The following is a 21,770-nucleotide window of genomic DNA, read 5'->3' on the forward strand; positions in this document are numbered from 1 at the left end:
TGCCTCGACACAATCCTGTCTCGGAGCTCTACGGTCAATTCCTTCGACCTCATGGCTTGGTTTTTGCTCTGACATACACTGTCAACTGTGGTACCTTTATATAGACAGGTGTGTGCCTTTCCAAATCATGTCCAATCAATTGAATTTACCACCGGTGGACTCCAAGTTGTAGAACCGTCGAGGATGGTGAATAGAAACAGGATGCACCTGAACTCAATTTCAAGTCTCTTAGCAAAGTGTCTGAATACTTGAATAAAAAGATGTTTTTTTAAATATTGAATATAGCTGCAAAAATATATAATAAAGACAGATGTCCACTCTGGAACACATTCCTCGTCTACTTTCCTTCGTAGAATTTAAAAAGCATTTCTAGCTAGATACCATTTGTAACTGTGACGTGAGAGTCTGTCAGTCACCGTCTGTCCTCCTGCAGTTGTTATTTATACTTCAGAATAAATGTCCCACAAGCGGTGGGAGTTCAATCATTACACAAAGGCCAGTATTCATTGGGCTTTTAATTTGAATAACAAATACTTAACAAATAAGTTTACTATCGCAAACTCGTCGCCGCTCCCGAGCCCGTTGGGGAGTTGCAGCAAATGACAAGCAAATGGCAAATGACAAGACATTGTAGGGTCATCCTGCTAATGAATACTCACTTGTCCAGACTCCGTAGATGCTCTCTCACCTTCTGCACATGTCCTAGCTTGGTGTCGTTCACTACGAAGTCATCACACCTGTAACTACAGAGAGAGAGAGAGAGAGGTCAACGCCACACCTGTGAATACAGAGAGAGAGAGAGAGAGAGAGGTCTGGCTGTATACAGTAGAGTCACTATGCTGTAATAAGTACGCAAGGGCCAAGACGTTTCTGAATCCTGAAGCCACAGTTCTTCTGTGGACAGACCAGGTGGTCCACTCACCAGAAGAGACTGTAGCTGCTACAGACCAGGTGGTCCACTCACCAGAAGAGACTGTAGCTGCTACAGACCAGGTGGTCCACTCACCAGAAGAGACTGTAGCTGCTACAGACCAGGTGGTCCACTCACCAGAAGAGACTGTAGCTGCTACAGACCAGGTGGTCCACTCACCAGAAGAGACTGTAGCTGCTACAGACCAGGTGGTCCACTCACCAGAAGAGACTGTAGCTGCTACAGACCAGGTGGTCCACTCACCAGAAGAGACTGTAGCTGCTACAGACCAGGTGGTCCACTCACCAGAAGAGACTGTAGCTGCTACAGACCAGGTGGCCCACTCACCAGAAGAGACTGTAGCTGCTACAGACCAGGTGGCCCACTCACCAGAAGAGACTGTAGCTGCTGCAGTCCATGCAGACCAGGTGGTCCACTCACCAGAAGAGACTGTAGCTGCTGCAGTCCATGCAGACCAGGTGGCCCACTCACCAGAAGAGACTGTAGCTGCTACAGACCAGGTGGTCCACTCACCAGAAGAGACTGTAGCTGCTACAGACCAGGTGGTCCACTCACCAGAAGAGACTGTAGCTGCTACAGACCAGGTGGTCCACTCACCAGAAGAGACTGTAGCTGCTGCAGTCCATGCAGACCAGGTGGTCCACTCACCAGAAGAGACTGTAGCTGCTGCAGTCCATGCAGACCAGGTGGCCCACTCACCAGAAGAGACTGTAGCTGCTGCAGACCAGGTGGTCCACTCACCAGAAGAGACTGTAGCTGCTGCAGACCAGGTGGCCCACTCACCAGAAGAGACTGTAGCTGCTACAGGCCAGGTGGTCCACTCACCAGAAGAGACTGTAGCTGCTACAGGCCAGGTGGTCCACTCACCAGAAGAGACTGTAGCTGCTACATACCAGGTGGTTCACTCACCAGAAGAGACTGTAGCTGCTACAGACCAGGTGGTTCACTCACCAGAAGAGACTGTAGCTGCTACAGGCCAGGTGGTCCACTCACCAGAAGAGACTGTAGCTGCTGCAGTCCATGCAGACCAGGTGGTCCACTCACCAGAAGAGACTGTAGCTGCTACAGACCAGGTGGCCCACTCACCAGAAGAGACTGTAGCTGCTACAGACCAGGTGGCCCACTCACCAGAAGAGACTGTAGCTGCTACAGACCAGGTGGTCCACTCACCAGAAGAGACTGTAGCTGCTACAGACCAGGTGGTCCACTCACCAGAAGAGACTGTAGCTGCTACAGACCAGGTGGTCCACTCACCAGAAGAGACTGTAGCTGCTACAGACCAGGTGGTCCACTCACCAGAAGAGACTGTAGCTGCTACAGACCAGGTGGTCCACTCACCAGAAGAGACTGTAGCTGCTACAGACCAGGTGGTCCACTCACCAGAAGAGACTGTAGCTGCTACAGACCAGGTGGTCCATTCACCAGAAGAGACTGTAGCTGCTACAGACCAGGTGGTCCACTCACCAGAAGAGACTGTAGCTGCAACAGACCAGGTGGCCCACTCACCAGAAGAGACTGTAGCTGCTACAGACCAGGTGGCCCACTCACCAGAAGAGACTGTAGCTGCTACAGACCAGGTGGTCCACTCACCAGAAGAGACTGTAGCTGCTACAGACCAGGTGGTCCACTCACCAGAAGAGACTGTAGCTGCTGCAGTCCATGCAGACCAGGTGCTGAGCGTTCTTCTCCTGCTCCTCACATCTCTTCTGACCAGTCACCTGACTCTGGCTGTCCTCATAGTGCTGCTTAGCATGAGCATTCACATACCTGGAGAGAGAAAGGTTGACTGCATTAAACACAACACATGCACTCGACTACAGTTTTACATCGGTTAAGGCAATGTCACTTTAGCAATAGTCACATGGACCTTCATACGCATCTAAAAGCTGGAATGGGTCCTGTTGAAATAGATGACAAACTCTCTACCGCAAGTAGCTACAATGATTGCATGTCAATACTAACCTCCCACAATGCACATTGAGACAGGTGAGACATACCCAGGGACTTTTGTTTGACCTGCAAACTAGAGAGAAGAAGAGACGTTAAACGCTATGTAAGGACATTCATAGCTATCAAACCGTTCTTCGCCATATGTAGGGTTTTCAGAGGTTACATTGGCCCACATTTGGCTCCGTATGAACCAGTGTTATCCCCACGATGCGTATTAAAGTACTGGCGAGATATATATATTTTTTATTTTATGCATTTCAATTGATTGACTTCCTTGTATGAACGATCTATGAAATTTCTACTTGTTGCTTTTATATTTTCTTCAGTGTAAATGTTAACTAGCTACAAAGTAGCCTATGCCTACCTGGCAGAATGAGATCCTGATTATTGTACAAGCTGTGTGTGCCTCCAGTTCATGAAATACGCTTCCTCCCCACCAGTTAGGCTCACACAGGTTTTCGGATTTCGGATCATGATAGATCGCTAAATTAGAGCAGGTGATCACTTTTCCCGACTGTCTCGGTAAATAAGCGATGTAACGTGGAGATATGTGGTTGGGGACAAGATGGTCGGAGTGAGTGGTCACATTAAACTGAGCTCCTGAACTTTAAAGTCAATTCAAGCCATAATTTGAGTTTCACGACGAACTCAGTTAAAATCACTTTTTTTTTTTGTCTTTAAAAAATAAAAATAATAGTTTGATGGTTTGGGTTGTAAATGCTTTTGTCCAAGACAAAAGTTTATCTAGAATCATTTACCCAAGTCAGGCACTTTATATTCTTAATAACCTAAATAAAATAAGTCAATTCTGTTATATTTAGATTTGTTTGGAGGAATTAAACATATTATATTCGGAAATCACAATTAGTGAAAGACTATGATCATGGAGGTTAACAGGCTATTGATTTTCAGTCATTAGTGGGAGCTTTTAGAATTAAATGGTTGAAATGTCTGTCTAATCCTACCTCTGTGTGGTATCATATCCCTAACTGTTTAATAAACTTGGACTTAAATTCCTAATTTTTAATTTAATTTTACCTTTATTTAACCAGGCAAGTCAGTTAAGAACACATTCTTATTTTCAATGACGGCCTGGGAACAGTGGGTTAACTGCCTGTTCAGGGGCAGAACGACAGATGTGTACCTTGTCAGCTCGGGGGGTTTGAACTCGCAACCTTCCGGTTACTAGACCAACACTCTAACCACTAGGCTACCCTGCCGCCCCTTCCACTCTAACCACTAAGCTACCCTGCCACCCCTCCACTCTAACCACTAAGCTACGCTGCCGCCCCTCCTCTCTAACCACTAGGCTAACCTGCCGCCCCTCCACTCTAACCACTAGGCTACCCTGCCGCCCCTCCACTCTAACCACTAGGCTACCCTGTGATTTTGACCCTAGCAAATTAAATGTCAAATTGTTCAAGTTACACCAGCAAATGTCATTTTTCTGGAAAATTATAATCAAGGACAATTTCCCCCCCCACACAAAACATTGATTTGGAATAATATAGTTTAAAAATTAATAGAAAATCCATTTTCAAAGGCCTTTGGTTTGACAAGAGTATTCATTTGGTATCTGATTTGGTAGACAACACTGGTGGAGTTCTTACCATTTGAGGAGTTGGTACATTTCAGGTTAATATTACTCAGAGAGAATATATGAAAGGTTTGCAAAGCAATTCCACTTCCTTTACTTGGACTTATTAAGAACACTTTGTTAGGAGGTTGTTCTCTCTTTTACAAATTAATGAATAAACTTTTTGGATTCAAAAAATGCAACAATAAGTGGATATGATTGGCAGTTAAGTAATTTTTGGTGATTCTAATTATATAATGCTATGGAAGGGACCAACCCATGTTATGGTCAAATGCGACTACCCTTTACCCATTTTTTTTAACATTATTATTCACAAATTTAAATGGGGTGGAAAATGTCCTTATTTTGTAGGGTTTTCTTTCTTCTTCATTGAACTGATAGAATTTTATAAATCCCTCAAACTTGTGAAACTTAAAAAGTTGGAAAAATGATTAGAAGTCATGTCTCATTGCCTTGTATTCATGATGTTCTGGTGTTCTATTACTTCCCCTTCTGATGACCAGGTGGCGAATCGCATCTCTGCATGTCTGGCAGACATATCAGTGTGGATGACGGATCACCACCTCAAGCTGAACCTCGGCAAGACGGAGCTGCTCTTCCTCCCGGGGAAGGACTGCCCGTTCCATGATCTCGCCATCACGGTTGACAACTCCATTGTGTCCTCCTCCCAGAGCGCTAAGAACCTTGGCGTGATCCTGGACAACACCCTGTCGTTCTCAACTAACATCAAGGCGGTGGCCCGTTCCTGTAGGTTCATGCTCTACAACATCCGCAGAGTACGACCCTGCCTCACACAGGAAGCGGCGCAGGTCCTAATCCAGGCACTTGTCATCTCCCGTCTGGTTTACTGCAACTCGCTGTTGGCTGGGCTCCCTGCCTGTGCCATTAAACCCCTACAACTCATCCAGAACGCCGCAGCCCGTCTGGTGTTCAACCTTCCCAAGTTCTCTCACGTCACCCCGCTCCTCCGCTCTCTCCACTGGTTTCCAGTTGAAGCTCGCATCCGCTACAAGACCATGGTGCTTCCCTACGGAGCTGTGAGGGGAACGGCACCTCAGTACCTCCAGGCTCTGATCAGGCCCTACACCCAAACAAGGGCACTGCGTTCATCCACCTCTGGCCTGCTCGCCTCCCTACCACTGAGGAAGTACAGTTCCCGCTCAGCCCAGTCAAAACTGTTCGCTGCTCTGGCCCCCCAATGGTGGAACAAACTCCCTCACGACGCCAGGACAGCGGAGTCAATCACCACCTTCCAGAGACACCTGAAACCCCACCTCTTTAAGGAATACCTAGGATAGGATAAGTATTCCCTCTCACCCCCCCCCCCTTAAAAGATTTAGATGCACTATTGTAAAGTGGCTGTTCCACTGGATGTCATAAGGTGAATGCACTAATTTGTAAGTCGCTCTGGATAAGAGCGTCTACTAAATGACTTAAATGTAATGTAAATGTAATGTAAATGTATTTAATTTGTGTTATTGTATTCACAGGAATGTCCCTGTATTGATGTGTAGTATTGTTATTGTTGCAATAAATAAATAAAAACATGGCGATATGTCCATGTGGGAACACCAACCCCTTAACAATGCGAGTAGTTATTTTTTTTTAAATACGTTTTTGGAAACGCTATGCGTGTTAATGTTTAAGGGCTCTTAAAGACAACTCGACCGGGTCAGAAGATACTATCAAAGATGTGTGTAACTAAACCAAGAGAGAGCACAGCCTGTCGTTTCCAATGGGAGCGAATGAGTCAGAGGGGAAAAAGAAGAAAGGAAGTGGGCAGAGTTAAGCATGAGATCGCGAGATCCTATTGGTGAGATCTAGAATATATCTGCATATTTCCGTTAGGGAACGCCTACTCTGAAGTGCCGAGTAACTAAATTCGCCTTTCCACTCCTAAACAACGCAATCTTAAACTTTTGCAAAGGGTAAAAGTCTGCAAAACTTAGTCCACTCTGTTCATAATATATTTTAGTTTTGGGAAATTAAAACTGTATTGAGATCAAACGTTTCAGCGATGATAAAATGAGCAAAATGTCAGCCAAACTCCCATCTAAGTTCCATCTTCTCCCACTGCCATATTTGTGTGAAGCGGATGCTTCACATTTATACATCCGATGAAATATCTGGCTCACTATTCTCTATGTGATACTACCGTTAAGCGAAGAGTGTTAATGTTTAGACGAGTGTCGGGGGTCTTAACGCAATGAATGGGGGCAGCACATTCACAAGCCATGGAAATAGATGAGTCAACATCAAGTTGGTTTCATTAGAGAAATATCTGAATATTATTAAAATCAATGAAGGCGCATCGCATAAGCGTTGGTGCAAAATGTGTAAAAAAATAACTTCACAAATCAAGAGACAGCCAGGGGAAAACTGTAGACAAACAAGTCCTAGTCAAGACAAGTAGCCATCAGGTGGACTAGTTAGCTAACTAAAATGTGGTTGTTTAATTAAAGCTACCAGAATGAAAGGTATACTAACTCACCGCTGCAACACCAGGAGGACGGGGAACCATGAGGGAAGCTTGAGGAATCTATGGTAATGCAAACATTAGAGTTTAAATGAGGGCACTCCATCAAACTAGATTAGGGTGGATAGCTTAGCTTAGCTCCCGAGTTTCAGCAGTGTTGTTGTTTTGGTCAAAATATAAGCTAAATTAAGCTGTTGTGTCGTGATTAAATTGTTGCTTAATTAGCGAGCTAACGTAGCAACAGACCATATTATAAATAGATGTATTAATTTATCTTCATTTGACACCATTTTCGATGGTGAGCCACGAGCAAAACAAACAAAAAATATATCACGTCCACCAAATAAAAAATAAAGTGTAAACGAGTCAAACGCTCCAAAAACATTTAAGGGAATTTAGAGGAAGTGACGTGGTAGCGAAAACAACTCGAGTTGTTAGTGATTGGTTAACCGTCGACATCCGTCGACATCCCGCTTTCTCTCAGAGGTTAAAAACTAAATCCGTGTTTTAATTGGCTCCAGCGTGACCTCCCTATTATTGGAAGGGTTTATTGTCGCGTTTTGTTTTTGCCTGCTCCATCCTTATTTGTAGCTGATCAAACCAGCAAGGATATCAACAAAACGTTTCTAGACTTTATATGGGAAAATAAACAACACAAACTTGAGAAGCCTGTAATATCAAACCAAAGAGCTGATGGTGGGCTTAAAGTACTAGATTTCATTGATATCAACAATACCTTTAAAGTAAACTGGATAAAAGATGTTTAACTCTGAATCTTTATGGTACTTCATTCTAAAACTGGGTGGTCTTACATGTGTGTGGAAGTGCAACTATTGTCTAGCAAAATTACTGTCCAAATTTCATGAACAAGCCCTTTTAGCCTGGAAACTATGTTATGGCCACAACTTCTCCCCACACAAGGCACTTCTGTGGAACAACAAAGATATTGAGGTTAAAAACAGTTCTTTGTTCTTCCCTAAGTGGTTTGAAAGAAATATTATATTTGTGCTTGATCAATTTGATAAAGAAGGAAATATACTTTAGCAATAAGGCCTGAGGAGGTGTGGTATATGGCCAATATATTATAGCCTAATAGATTACTTAATTGTTTTCTACCAACAGGAAATAACGGTTAGTATAGCATGCCAAACTGACCCCTTGGTGCCAGAGTGTTCCTGTGCTGCGGTAGAGCTCAAGGCCCAGCTGGATAGCGCTCACGGAGATCAGTGAAGACCAGAACTACACCACAGATGGAGCTGATGGAGATCAGTGAAGACCAGAACTACACCACAGATGGAGCTGATGGAGATCAGTGAAGACCAGAACTACACCACAGATGGAGCTGATGGAGATCAGTGAAGACCAGAACTACACCACAGATGGAGCTGATGGAGATCAGGGAAGACCAGAACTACACCACAGATGGAGCTGATGGAGATCAGTGAAGACCAGAACTACACCACAGATGGAGCTGATGGAGATCAGTGAAGACCAGAACTACACCACAGATGGAGCTGATGGAGATCAGTGAAGACCAGAACTACACCACAGATGGAGCTGATGGAGATTAAGCAGGTAAGACCAGAACTACACCACAGATGGAGCTGATGGAGATCAGTGAAGACCAGAACTACACCACAGATGGAGCTGATGGAGATCAGGGAAGACCAGAACTACACCACAGATGGAGCTGATGGAGATCAGTGAAGACCAGAACTACACCACAGATGGAGCTGATGGAGATCAGTGAAGACCAGAACTACACCACAGATGGAGCTGATGGAGATCAGTGAAGACCAGAACTACACCACAGATGGAGCTGATGGAGATCAGAACTACACCACAGATGGAGCTGATGGAGATGAAGACCAGAACTACACCACAGATGGAGCTGATGGAGATCAGTGAAGACCAGAACTACACCACAGATGGAGCTGATGGAGATCAGTGAAGACCAGAACTACACCACAGATGGAGCTGATGGAGATCAGTGAAGACCAGAACTACACCACAGATGGAGCTGATGGAGATCAGTGAAGACCAGAACTACACCACAGATGGAGCTGATGGAGATCAGGGAAGACCAGAACTACACCACAGATGGAGCTGATGGAGATCAGTGAAGACCAGAACTACACCACAGATGGAGCTGATGGAGATCAGTGAAGACCAGAACTACACCACAGATGGAGCTGATGGAGATCAGTGAAGACAGATGGAGCAGAGATCAGTGAAGACCAGAACTACACCACAGATGGAGCTGATGGAGATCAGTGAAGACCAGAACTACACCACAGATGGAGCTGATGGAGATCAGGGAAGACCAGAACTACACCACAGATGGAGCTGATGGAGATCAGTGAAGACCAGAACTACACCACAGATGGAGCTGATGGAGATCAGTGAAGACCAGAACTCTCTGTATGAACCTGAGAGCTCAGAAGCCAAGACATACTTTTGAAGATGCAATATCCACAATACATAGTCTGATAGAAAGCTTAAGGAGTTCAATGTCAATGTCTGCAATGAGCCAGGATGTTGAGCAGGTGTCATCAGTTCATCCCTGAAAATACATGGTTTTGCCATCACCATGGAGACCGTGTGTTGTGGGCCACAGGAGGAAGTGGGATCCCCAGACCAGAGTGGGAAAGTTGTTAGCAGGGAATCTGTTGGTGCCATCAGCAGCCTTCTTTACTGGCGGCTCCCGCTCCATATTTGTGGAAACATGTCACCTCCCCAGTCTGGTGTCCATGTCTCTGTGACGGTTCACACGCCAACAGCACCATGTGCCAGAGGTTAACTACATGTTGACCCAGCAGACGGAGGCCATTCTGGATACAGTTGGTGACAGTCCACTAATCGTATCTGGAGACGCACAGTGTGATTCACCCGGCCGTTGTGCCTCCGTTGGCTCTTACGCCATCCTGGACTCTGCTTCCCAGGGAGCCTGTTCTTCCTTTGGCTCTTACACCATCCTGGACTCTGCTTCCCCCAGGAGACTGTTCTTCCTTTGGCTCTTACACCATCCTGAACTCTGCTTCCCCCAGGAGACTGTTCTTCCTTTGGCTCTTACACCATCCTGGACTCTGCTTCCCCCAGGGAGACTGTTCTTCCTTTGGCTCTTACACCATCCTGGACTCTGCTTCCCCCAGGAGACTGTTCTTCCTTTGGCTCTTACACCATCCTGAACTCTGCTTCCCCCAGGAGACTGTTCTTCCTTTGGCTCTTACACCATCCTGGACTCTGCTTCCCAGGAAGACTGTTCTTCCTTTGGCTCTTACACCATACTGGACTCTGCTTCCCCCAGGAGACTGTTCTTCCTTTGGCTCTTACACCATCCTGAACTCTGCTTCCCCCAGGAGACTGTTCTTCCTTTGGCTCTTACACCATCCTGGACTCTGCTTCCCCCAGGAGACTGTTCTTCATTTGGCTCTTACACCATCCTGGACTCTGCTTCCCCCAGGAGACTGTTCTTCCTTTGGCTCTTACACCATCCTGGACTCTGCTTCCCCCAGGAGACTGTTCTTCCTTTGGCTCTCACACCATACTGGACTCTGCTTCCCACCTGATCCTCCCCCAGGAGACTGTGCAGGCGATGTGAGGAATAGTTACTGTTTGGAGACGGAGGGATTAGAGAGATGTCTGCAACACATTGAGGTAAGCTATAGCCTAACCTATATTTTGTTACCTAGCCTAAGGGTTGTAAGTGTGTATTTGGTATGTTTTTACGTTTGTATGAAAAGTTTCACAAATTAGTTGCATTTTTAGACCTATACATGCATCTTGTAAGACCCTATGATCTGTGAAGTGTACATGATACAGAAAATGTCTTTGTTTCATTATTCTCCTTATAGTGGGCTCTAAAATATGGAATATCTCTAGATTCTGGAGAAAAAAAATCACTTTTAATGTTTGAGACATTTAGCATTATCTCAAAGACCGTCGTGAGAATTAGTTTTACCCTTGAAGAGGATGTAGGTACCTTTAGGATAATAATAATAATAATAATAATAATAATAATAATAATAATAATAATAATAATAATAAAATCACTATTACTAACAGGATGCAGTATTCAAACCCTGGCCACTGACAGACATCCGAGTGTGAGGGTGACCTTGAGGGACTCACCTGCTGATATCTGGCAGGAATGAGTATGACCTGTGACCTGGTGGTCGTCGGGAAGCCAGAGGTAATGTCATATATTTTATATTATTTATTTTTTATATATATATATTTTTTTACTGTATTATTGACTATGTTTGTTTTATTCCATGTGTAACTCTGTTGTTGTTTGTGTCTAACTGCTTTGCTTTATCTTGGCCAGGTCGCAGTTGTAAATGAGAACTTGTTCTCAACTAACCTACCCGGTTAAATAAATAATAAATACAACTATGATTTGTGTAACTTATATCTGTCTCTAGGACCATCCCAGCAGACTCTCCTGACTGCCCAAAGAGAGAGAGTGCCCATCACTTTGGGGCGGTGGGCTGGTGTTCCGAAAATGGATAAGGAGCCATTCAACAGCGAATTCAAAGATGCACACATCTATAAAGACATAAATGTACAGTGCCTTGCAAAAGTATTCATCCCACTTGGCATTTTTCCTATTTTGTTGCATTACAACCTGTAATTTAAATGGATTTTTATTTCGATTTCATGTAACACAAAATAGTCCATATTGGTGAATTTCAATGAAAATAATGACTTGTTTCAAAAAATTCCTAAAAATAAAAAACGGAAAAGTGGTGCATGCATATGTGTTCACCCCTTTACTATGAAGCCCCTCCCCTTTACTATGAAGCCCCTCCCCTTTACTATGAAGCCCCTCCCCTTTACTATGACGCCCCTCCCCTTTACCATGAAGCCCCCCTTTACTATGACGCCCCTCCCCTTTACTATGAAGCCCCTCCCCTTTACTATGACGCCCCTAAATAAGATCAATTACCTTCAGAAGTCACATCATTAGTTAAATAAAGTCTATAAATAAAGAGGCAACAAAGAGACCAAAAATAACCCTGAGTGTGTATTTAATCTGAAATGTAACTTCTTAAAGTGTCAATCAGCAGTAGAAACAATAACAAAGTGTCCTCCCTGCTCCTCTTTCTGTAAAAAGCTGAGTGATGAAGAGAAATGTAACCGCTCTCCAATGTATAGAGCTATGGAAGCAAGGACTGACCATCCACGATATCAACATTGTAGTTTTTATTTAAGTTTTATTCAGTTTTCTTGTTTTTCAATCAACCAACAAAACACATTCCACATTCACAGATGTGACAGACTTTTTTTTAAAAGAAGAGAAAAAAAAGTTTTAAAATATAATAATACATTTGAAAAAAAAAATACAATTAAAATAAAAGATTAAGAAAAATAATAAAAGTTTTTTTTTATTTTTTTTTATTTTTCCTTGGTGCATATATATATATATATATATATATATATATACATAAAAAAAAATAAACACAAAAAAAAACATATTTTTATTAGCTATTTCTAGCCTTCGCTGAGATGACGGGCCAATAATTTGTTTTTAGGTTATACAGCACCTTACACAACATGTATCTGCACATTTCCCTAGTCACCCCGTTCACTCTGTCCAGTTTGAAATATAGTTGAATAGTGGAGACCAGAGTCTATCAAACTTGGGCTGTCTCTTGTGGAGGTCATAAGTGAGCTTTTCAAGAGGAAGAAAGTCAACAATCTGGTCAATCCACATTTTAAATGTAGGAGGGGCATTAGGGGCCCACAATAGGAGAATACATTTCTTAGCAAAGTATGTAATAGTCATGAGCAAATGTTTACATTTACATTTACATTTAAGTCATTTAGCAGACGCTCTTATCCAGAGCGACTTACAAATTGGTGCAATCACCTTATGACATCCAGTGGGACAGTCACTTAACAATAGTGCATCTAAAACTTAGGGGGGGTGGGGTGAGAGGGATTACTTAACCTATCCTAGGTATTCCTTAAAGAGGTGGGGTTTCAGGTGTCTCCGGAAGGTGGTGATTGACTCCGCTGTCCTGGCGTCGTGAGGGGGTTTGTTCCACCATTGGGGGGCCAGGGCAGCAAACAGTTTTGACTGGGCTGAGCGGGAGCTGTACTTCCTCAGTGGTAGGGAGGCGAGCAGGCCAGAGGTGGATGAACGCAGTGCCCTTGTTTGGGTGTAGGGCCTGATCAGAGCCTGGAGGTACTGAGGTGCCGTTCCCCTCACAGCTCCGTAGGCAAGCACCATGGTCTTGTAGCGGATGCGAGCTTCAACTGGAAGCCAGTGGAGAGAACGGAGGAGCGGGGTGACGTGAGAGAACTTGGGAAGGTTGAACACCAGACGGGCTGCGGCGTTCTGGATGAGTTGAAGGGGTTTAATGGCACAGGCAGGGAGCCCAGCCAACAGCGAGTTGCAGTAATCCAGACGGGAGATGACAAGTGCCTGGATTAGGACCTGCGCCGCTTCCTGTGTGAGGCAGGGTCGTACTCTGCGGATGTTGTAGAGCATGAACCTACAGGAACGGGCCACCGCCTTGATGTTAGTTGAGAACGACAGGGTGTTGTCCAGGATCACGCCAAGGTTCTTGGCGCTCTGGGAGGAGGACACAATGGAGTTGTCAACCGTGATGGCGAGATCATGGAACGGGCAGTCCTTCCCCGGGAGGAAGAGCAGCTCCGTCTTGCCGAGGTTCAGCTTGAGGTGGTGATCCGTCATCCACACTGATATGTCTGCCAGACATGCAGAGATGCGATTCGCCACCTGGTCATCAGAAGGGGGAAAGGAGAAGATTAATTGTGTGTCGTCTGCATAGCAATGATAAGAGAGACCATGTGAGGTTATGACAGAGCCAAGTGACTTGGTGTATAGCGAGAATAGGAGAGGGCCAAGAACAGAGCCCTGGGGACACCAGTGGTGAGAGCGCGTGGTGAGGAGACAGATTCTCGCCACGCCACCTGGTAGGAGCGACCTGTCAGGTAGGACGCAATCCAAGCGTGGGCCGCGCCGGAGATGCCCAACTCGGAGAGGGTGGAGAGGAGGATCTGATGGTTCACAGTATCGAAGGCAGCCGATAGATCTAGAAGGATGAGAGCAGAGGAGAGAGAGTTAGCTTTAGCAGTGCGGAGCGCCTCCGTGATACAGAGGAGAGCAGTCTCAGTTGAATGACTAGTCTTGAAACCTGACTGATTTGGATCAAGAAGGTCATTCAAATGTTCTCTGTCAGGATCAAGAACAAAGTCCAGCTGGGCATTAAGAAGATAGATACACGGGGTCATATCAAACTGTACCTCTAGTATTTTCTGTGCAGCAGTATGTATAGATTGCCAGAATCTCTACAGCTCCAAAATACATGCATATAGGTTCCACTTTCAGAGGTACATCTTTTACAGTTAGGAGACATATCTGTTTTCATTCTATGGAGTCTCAAAGGAGTATAATAACATTTGTAGAAAAATTTGTAATTAGATTATTTCATTTTTACATTAGTAGAGGAGCAGAATACCCTGTCGCAAACCTCCGCCCATAACTCATCACTGATAGTCAGACCAAGGTCCTTTTCTCAGATTATTTTCAAAGGAGTTAAGGAGGAGCCTCCTTTCTCAGAAAGGAGTCTATATATGTAAGATATTTTTTGCCTTTAATGGATTGTGCTGTGACAAGAAGGGTTTCAACTTCATTCACCTGAGTTCTAAACCTCCTCTTAAATGAGGTAAATGAGGAAATGACATGTCTAATTTGAAGATATAAAAAAAAAGAAATGGGATCTTGGCACATCGAATTCACTGCAGAGCTCTTGAAAGGATTTCAGTGTAGTGGTTTTCTGATGAAATAGGTCTGAAAAGGTCCTGATCCCTAGAGTATGCCAAAGATTAAAGTTGGCATCCCTCAGGGCTTTTGGCAAGTCTGGGTTGCCTACTATAGGCGAGTGAGAACATATTTGGGAGGAAGTGCCCAGGTATTTCTTACAGTCCCTCCACGCTAGTAGGGTGCTGTAAATCACACTTGTTTTGGCTATGTTGCCCACTTCACTAAAGTTATTAATTAATATAATTGAGCTTAAGGGCAATGAACCACAGGATTGGGCTTCTATCTGAATCCACGTTGACTCTTGTCTGTTTTTGATCCATGTTAGCATGTTGCGTATTTGGGCAGACCAGTAGTACAATTGAAGGGAGGGAAGAGCAAGACCACCCTTCGATTCAGGTTTCGATAGAGTGGAAAACATGATCCTAGGTTTTTTATTGACCCATATAAATTTGGTGATGCTTTGGTTAGTTATTTTGAAAAGGGAAAGTGGGAGATAGCATGGGAGCATCTGAAATAAGTAGTTCAGTCTAGGGGGGACGTTCATACGGATGACATTAATTCTTCCTACTAAGCTAATTGGGAGGGAGATCCAGGTTTGGAGTTCGTTCTTGATTCGATCCAGGAGTGGAAGATAATTTTCCTTGAAAAGGAAATTCAGATCTGGTGTTATGAAGATCCCGACCAAGAAGATCTCAAGATCTGTTTTCAGTCTTAGAAAAGTTCAATATGGGCCCAAATTGTATTAAATGGATCAAATCACTATACTCAGTTGGTAGAGCATGGCGCTTGTAACGCCAGGGTAGTGGGTTCGATCCCCGGGACCACCCATACGTAGAATGTATGCACACATGACTGTAAGTCGCTTTGGATAAAAGCGTCTGCTAAATGGCATATATTATTATTATTATTATTATTACTCTCATCCAAATGCCATGGTGACTACTAATGGACTGAACTCTGACAGATTCCCTCTGGAACGGGGCACAAGACAAGGGTGCTCGCTGTCCCCGCTGCTCTACTTGTTGGGGGCGGAGCCTCTGGCAGAGCTGATAAGGAGCAATCCAAGTATTATGGGTGTTTCTGCAGGCGGCCTGCAGCACAAGATTTCGCTTTACGCGGATGATGTCTCGCTCTACATATCCAACCCTGAGAAATCCCTCCCTCTCATTTTAGACACAATTGCTCAGTATGGCAAGTTTTCAGGTTATAAGATCAATGTGAACAAATCCACTGTCTGCCCTCTCAATATTACACTCACCAGCTCTATGAAGACACTATGTCCTTTCAATATTACACTCACCAGCTCTATGAAGACACTATGTCCTTTCAATATTACACTCACCAGCTCTATGAAGACACTATGTCCTTTCAATATTACACTCACCAGCTCTATGAAGACACTATGTCCTTTCAATATTACACTCACCAGCTCTATGAAGACACTATGTCCTTTCAATATTACACTCACCAGCTCTATGAAGACACTATGTCCTTTCAATATTACACTCACCAGCTCTATGAAGACACGTTGTCCTTTCAATATTACACTCACCAGCTCTATGAAGACACTATGTCCTTTCAATATTACACTCACCAGCTCTATGAAGACACTATGTCCTTTCAATATTACACTCACCAGCTCTATGAAGACACTATGTCCTTTCAATATTACACTCACCAGCTCTATGAAGACACTATGTCCTTTCAATATTACACTCACCAGCTCTATGAAGACACTATGTCCTTTCAATATTACACTCACCAGCTCTATGAAGACACTATGTCCTTTCAATATTACACTCACCAGCTCTATGAAGACACTATGTCCTGTCCAATGGAAAACACAGGGGTTTCAATACCTCGGGATCTTATGAGGCTATACAGGACTGACTATCCATGATATCAACATTATAGTTATAACCATGTTATGAGACTATAGAGGACTGACCATCCATGATATCAACATTATAGTTATAACCATGTTATGAGGCTATACAGGACTGACCATCCATGATATCAACATTATAGTTATAACCATGTTATGAGACTATAGAGGACTGACCATCCATGATATCAACATTATAGTTGAACTTTGTTTTGAGGATATACAGCGTTTGTTTACATGTTCTTTGTTTACAAACATTGGTGTAAAACAAGCTTATATTTTGGGTTCTCATGGAGTGTGATCGTTGAACGAAGTACATGAGGCATTTATCAGATTCTTCAAGAATCAACTGTTACATATCATTAATTTATAAGAGCAAAAACGGATGAAGCAACTGCTGATTGCCCCTTTAAGGTATGCTACTGTTGTTTGTCTATTGATCTTGTGCAAGAGGCAAAGACTTGCAATCACAAGCCTTTCATGTGGATCCTCTTCTTGTTTGTTATTGGAACTTGTAAATACACCTTAATAACCCTGTAATTGACTGTATTGTTGTAATCCTGTTTCAGTGATCTGTTTCCACTACCATGTAGCCGGGTGGCTTTGGATAAAGGCGTCTGCTAAATGGCATATATTATTAAACTCGTCATTGACTCTGCCAACTAGCTGCCCAGTGTAGTTCTCATTCCTTTCCACTAGATGGCAGCCAAAGCTAGTAGAAGTCACTACTGTAGCAACAGGGACACGGAATTACTGCGCGTTGAATGGTCGTTTTTATCTTCAAAGCAAATTAATCTGGTTACACTTGAACATGTTATAGTTGACACGCTAACGAATACTATTGTTACATAAAGGCGCAGGCCTTAGAAAAAAATGACAGCAGGCTAGATTTACTAAATGAATTGGTTTTATTCAAAGCCTATGTACATGCTTGTTGCTTCTGGGTTTGTGCGCTTTATGGAAGGGACGATAAACACCTCGTCCAATTCTCTTCCCTCATGTGCTTTATGTATTGATTTGTTGTTAATAAAAAAAATATATATGAAAAAAAAAACACGTCCAATTCTCCCTTGTGCCCATAGGGTGAACTGGCGATAAACTGCCAGCCTGTGTGTTCCGCAAACAAAACCATACGAAAAGTTAGTCTCATAATGAGCACACCCCAAATTACTTGCTTAGACATTTTACAATTTCGGGTGTGTTCATGAATTCATAGTGTTGTCAGATGGTCTGTAAATTCACCTGTTGCTCTGGTCGAGGAGGATTTACTGACCTCAGTCAAGCACCCAAACTAACTGGCTGAAGGTGGTTAGCTTTACACAAATTACAATTTTAAATTTTACCTTTATTTAACCAGGCAAGTCAGTTAAGAACAAATTCTTAACAGTGGAACAGTGGGTTAACTGCCTGTTCAGGGGCAGAACGACAGATTTGTACCTTGTCAGCTCGGGGGTTTGAACTCGCAACCTTTCGTCCAACGCTCTAACCACTAGGCTACCCTGCCGCCCCTACACTCTAACCACTAGGCTACCCTGCCGCCCCTACACTCTAACCACTAGGCTACCCTGCCACCCCTACACTCTAACCACTAGGCTACCCTGCCACCCCTACACTCTAACCACTAGGCTACCCTGCCGCCCCTACACTCTAACCACTAGGCTACCCTGCCGCCCCTACACTCTAACCACTAGGCTACCCTGCCACCTCTACACTCTAACCACTAGGATACCCTGCCTCCTCTACACTCTAACCACTAGGCTACCCTGCCACCTCTACACTCTAACCACTAGGCTACCCTGCCGCCCCTACACTCTAACCACTAGGCTACCCTGCCACCTCTACACTCTAACCACTAGGCTACCCTGCCACCCCTACACTCTAACCACTAGGCTACCTGCCGCCCCTCCACTCTAACCACTAGGCTACCCTGCCGCCCCTACACTCTAACCACTAGGCTACCCTGCCGCCCCTACACTCTAACCACTAGGCTACCCTGCCACCTCTACACTCTAACCACTAGGATACCCTGCCTCCTCTACACTCTAACCACTAGGCTACCCTGCCACCTCTACACTCTAACCACTAGGCTACCCTGCCGCCCCTACACTCTAACCACTAGGCTACCCTGCCACCTCTACACTCTAACCACTAGGCTACCCTGCCACCCCTACACTCTAACCACTAGGCTACCTGCCGCCCCTCCACTCTAACCACTAGGCTACCTGCCGCCCCTCCACTCTAACCACTAGGCTACCTGCCGCCCCTCCACTCTAACCACTAGGCTACCTGCCGCCCCTCCACTCTAACCACTAGGCTACCTGCCGCCCCTCCACTCTAACCACTAGGCTACCTGCCGCCCCTCCACTCTAACCACTAGGCTACCCTGCCGCCCCTCCACTCTAACCACTAGGCTACCCTGCCACCCCTACACTCTAACCACTAGGCTACCCTGCCACCTCTACACTCTAATCACTAGGCTACCCTGCCACCTCTACACTCTAACCACTAGGCTACCCTGCCACCTCTACACTCTAACCACTAGGCTACCTGCCTCCTCTACACTCTAACCACTAGGCTACCCTGCCACCTCTACACTCTAACCACTAGGCTACCCTGCCACCTCTACACTCTAACCACTAGGCTACCCTGCCACCTCTACACTCTAACCACTAGGCTACCCTGCCACCTCTACACTCTAACCACTAGGCTACCCTGCCACCCCTACACTCTAACCACTAGGCTACCCTGCCGCCTCTACACTCTAACCACTAGGCTACCCTGCCGCCCCAAATAATACAACAGCCGGACCATTTTACTCCCCCCAGCAGAGCTGGTGTTGTTATCCAGAGAGTTGGTGACTAACTGCTGCTGACAACAATTTAATTCCCCTTTTTCACCGACCTTTGTCAACAGCTTTCCTAAATGCAAGTTATTCTGTGCTCTGAAATGGGATGAGAGCAAATTTATAAACCCACCTAAATTAAGAAGGACGTGAATAATCAATACGCGTTGGGTAGTTAGATATCAGATAGTTAATATACTGGAAAGTTTGATGTATTTAGTAGCCAACTAGCGTTAGGTAGCTAGCGAACATACCGGTACATTCTGCTGTAATAATATGATATGCGCTTCGTAAGAATTGCGTAACTAACAAATTGTCAGCCAACATAACGTGCGACTTATTAGAAGCCGAATGACTTTATTACATTGCTCGACATTTTCTTAACATTTGTCATAATTAGTTAAAACATTGAATTTGTATGCGCTCTCGTCGGACGTCAGCTGCATTTTGTCCGCCATGTTATTCAAATATGAAAACGTTAGTGAAGCCACGCCCATTTCCGGAGGAATTGCATTATGGGCTTTAAAAGCACAGAAATGGTGTCCATCCACTGTATCCATACTTAAAAATAAAAATAAATGTTATTATATATATATATATTTTTTTAAATTAACAACAAATCAATACAGAAAGTACATAAGGGAACACCAGTTTATATTGATTATAAATAATGGACAATCGAGCTAGGGGGTACAATATCACATTACAAATTACACAAGGACCTTAAGGGACATACATACACTTATAATTCTAACAGCTTTTTTTGTTAGTAGAGTATTTAACTGTTTTAAAATACATTTCAATTTATTTTTGTAGGGTAAGAAAATTTGTTTTTTTTGATTGTTATTTGTGTGTATGAAATTTGGCCAAAATAATAATTAAATTAATTACATAAAAATGTTTCAGCTTATTTCTATCTTATGTAAAGAATCCAATTAGTACATCTCTCCACAATAGTGTAAAATCTTCATAAATGTGTTCAATTATAAATCTACTGATGTCTTGCCACAGTTTTCTTACATGAATACAATGCCAAAAAAGATGCAACACTGTTTCTGAGTGGTCATTACAAAAGGAGCAATTTGAGTTGATGTTTTCCTTAAACTTCTTCATATAGTGGTTGGCAGGATAATATTTACAAACCATTTTAAAGGAAACTTCCTTAATTTTGTTAACAAGTAGGTATGTCTGTGACAACATCCACACTTTTTCCCAACAGATATTATCAATAATATTTCCACTAAGGCATGACAACATCCTGCTGAAACAAGGTTTGTAATCGCTCTGTTGTTGAATGGACCAAAAGAGAAACAAATCTTTCCTACTGATGAGTCAACAGGGTCAATAGAAGGTAGGCTCTGAGGGTCAGGTCTTGACATGTTCCTGAATAACATAGCAACACCTGAGGGGAATGGCATCTAAAACAATTGCAAAATCTTTAGGTGTTACAGGGACCTTGTAAAGTGATAAGAATTCCTTATAACTGAGTAAAATACCCTCTGCATTTACCAGCTGGCTCACCAATAGGCTATTATTTCAGAACCAATATTCTAAAAACAAAGTATTTTTGTTACAATATATCCCGATTATTCCATATATAATATCTGTGTGGAGAAAAATTGTGTTTATAAATTAAGGACCATGACAAGAAAACCTTCCGATGAAAAGCAGAAAGTTTCACTGGAACTTTGTCAATATTATAATTGCAAACCAACATGAAGTTAAGGCCACCAGAAGTAGAGAAGACATGATGAGGAATACAATTCCAGATAGAAGTGGGTCTTCTTAGGAATTGTTTTATCCAATTGATCTTAAAAGTATTATTTAAAGTAGTAAAGTCCAGAAAATTCAGCCCACCATACTCATAAGTTATTACAACAGTTTTCCTAATGTAATGTTTACGGTTTCTCCAAAGAAAGTTGAAAAGCATCTGGTCTATCTCCTTGCTAATTTTAGATATAAGAGATACCTTCAGCCTTGGTTATTAGGACTCTACCTTTTAAAGATAAGTCCCTCTGTAGCCATTGATTTAGCTTCTTCTGGGTTTTTTTAATAAGAGGGTTAAAATGTAGTAAGCCATCTAGACTTCTGATCCTCTGTAATGGTTATGCCTAAATTTCACTGGAATACCATCATATGAAGGTGTCACACAATCTTTGACAGCTATGATTATCCATACTATGAACAATAAGCATACTACATTTACATCACAAATAGTATGGTTAGTGCAGTTAGTATGAGTATTCGGTATTTGAACACAGCTCCATTCCCCTTTAAGTTATGCACATCTTTCA

The 21,770-nt window shown here is 43.6% G+C and overlaps 2 protein-coding genes across 4 annotated transcripts in view; one reads left to right on the top strand and one right to left on the bottom strand.

Annotated features, from left to right (window-relative positions):
* Positions 1–7,352, bottom strand: part of usp3 (ubiquitin specific peptidase 3) — a 34,595-nt gene extending 27,243 nt beyond the window's left edge. The window contains exons 1-4 of one of the 3 annotated variants that reach the window (XM_046352119.1): positions 6,970–7,352; positions 2,894–2,947; positions 2,564–2,698; positions 660–743 (exon numbers count right to left, since the gene is read on the bottom strand). In XM_046352119.1, the coding sequence (XP_046208075.1) occupies positions 660–743; positions 2,564–2,592 (113 nt within the window). In that variant the 5' untranslated portion in view covers positions 2,593–2,698; positions 2,894–2,947; positions 6,970–7,352. Of the gene's footprint in view, positions 1–659; positions 744–1,300; positions 1,336–2,563; positions 2,699–2,893; positions 2,955–6,969 lie in introns of those variants that run through there. The other 2 variants (XM_046352118.1, XM_046352120.1) reach the window with 2 other exon arrangements.
* A 1,415-nt stretch (positions 7,353–8,767) lies between these two features.
* Positions 8,768–11,650, top strand: LOC124037359. The gene is made up of 5 exons (XM_046352063.1): positions 8,768–8,901; positions 9,572–9,698; positions 9,826–10,611; positions 11,020–11,146; positions 11,379–11,650. The coding sequence occupies exons 1-4, from the start codon at positions 8,768–8,770 to the stop codon at positions 11,062–11,064; spliced, it is 1,092 nt and encodes a 363-aa protein (XP_046208019.1). The 3' UTR covers positions 11,065–11,146; positions 11,379–11,650.
* The last annotated feature ends 10,120 nt before the right edge of the window (positions 11,651–21,770 follow it).

The sequence above is a fragment of the Oncorhynchus gorbuscha genome, linkage group LG06, assembly GCF_021184085.1.
Source record: "Oncorhynchus gorbuscha isolate QuinsamMale2020 ecotype Even-year linkage group LG06, OgorEven_v1.0, whole genome shotgun sequence".
Lineage (NCBI taxonomy): Eukaryota > Metazoa > Chordata > Actinopteri > Salmoniformes > Salmonidae > Oncorhynchus > Oncorhynchus gorbuscha.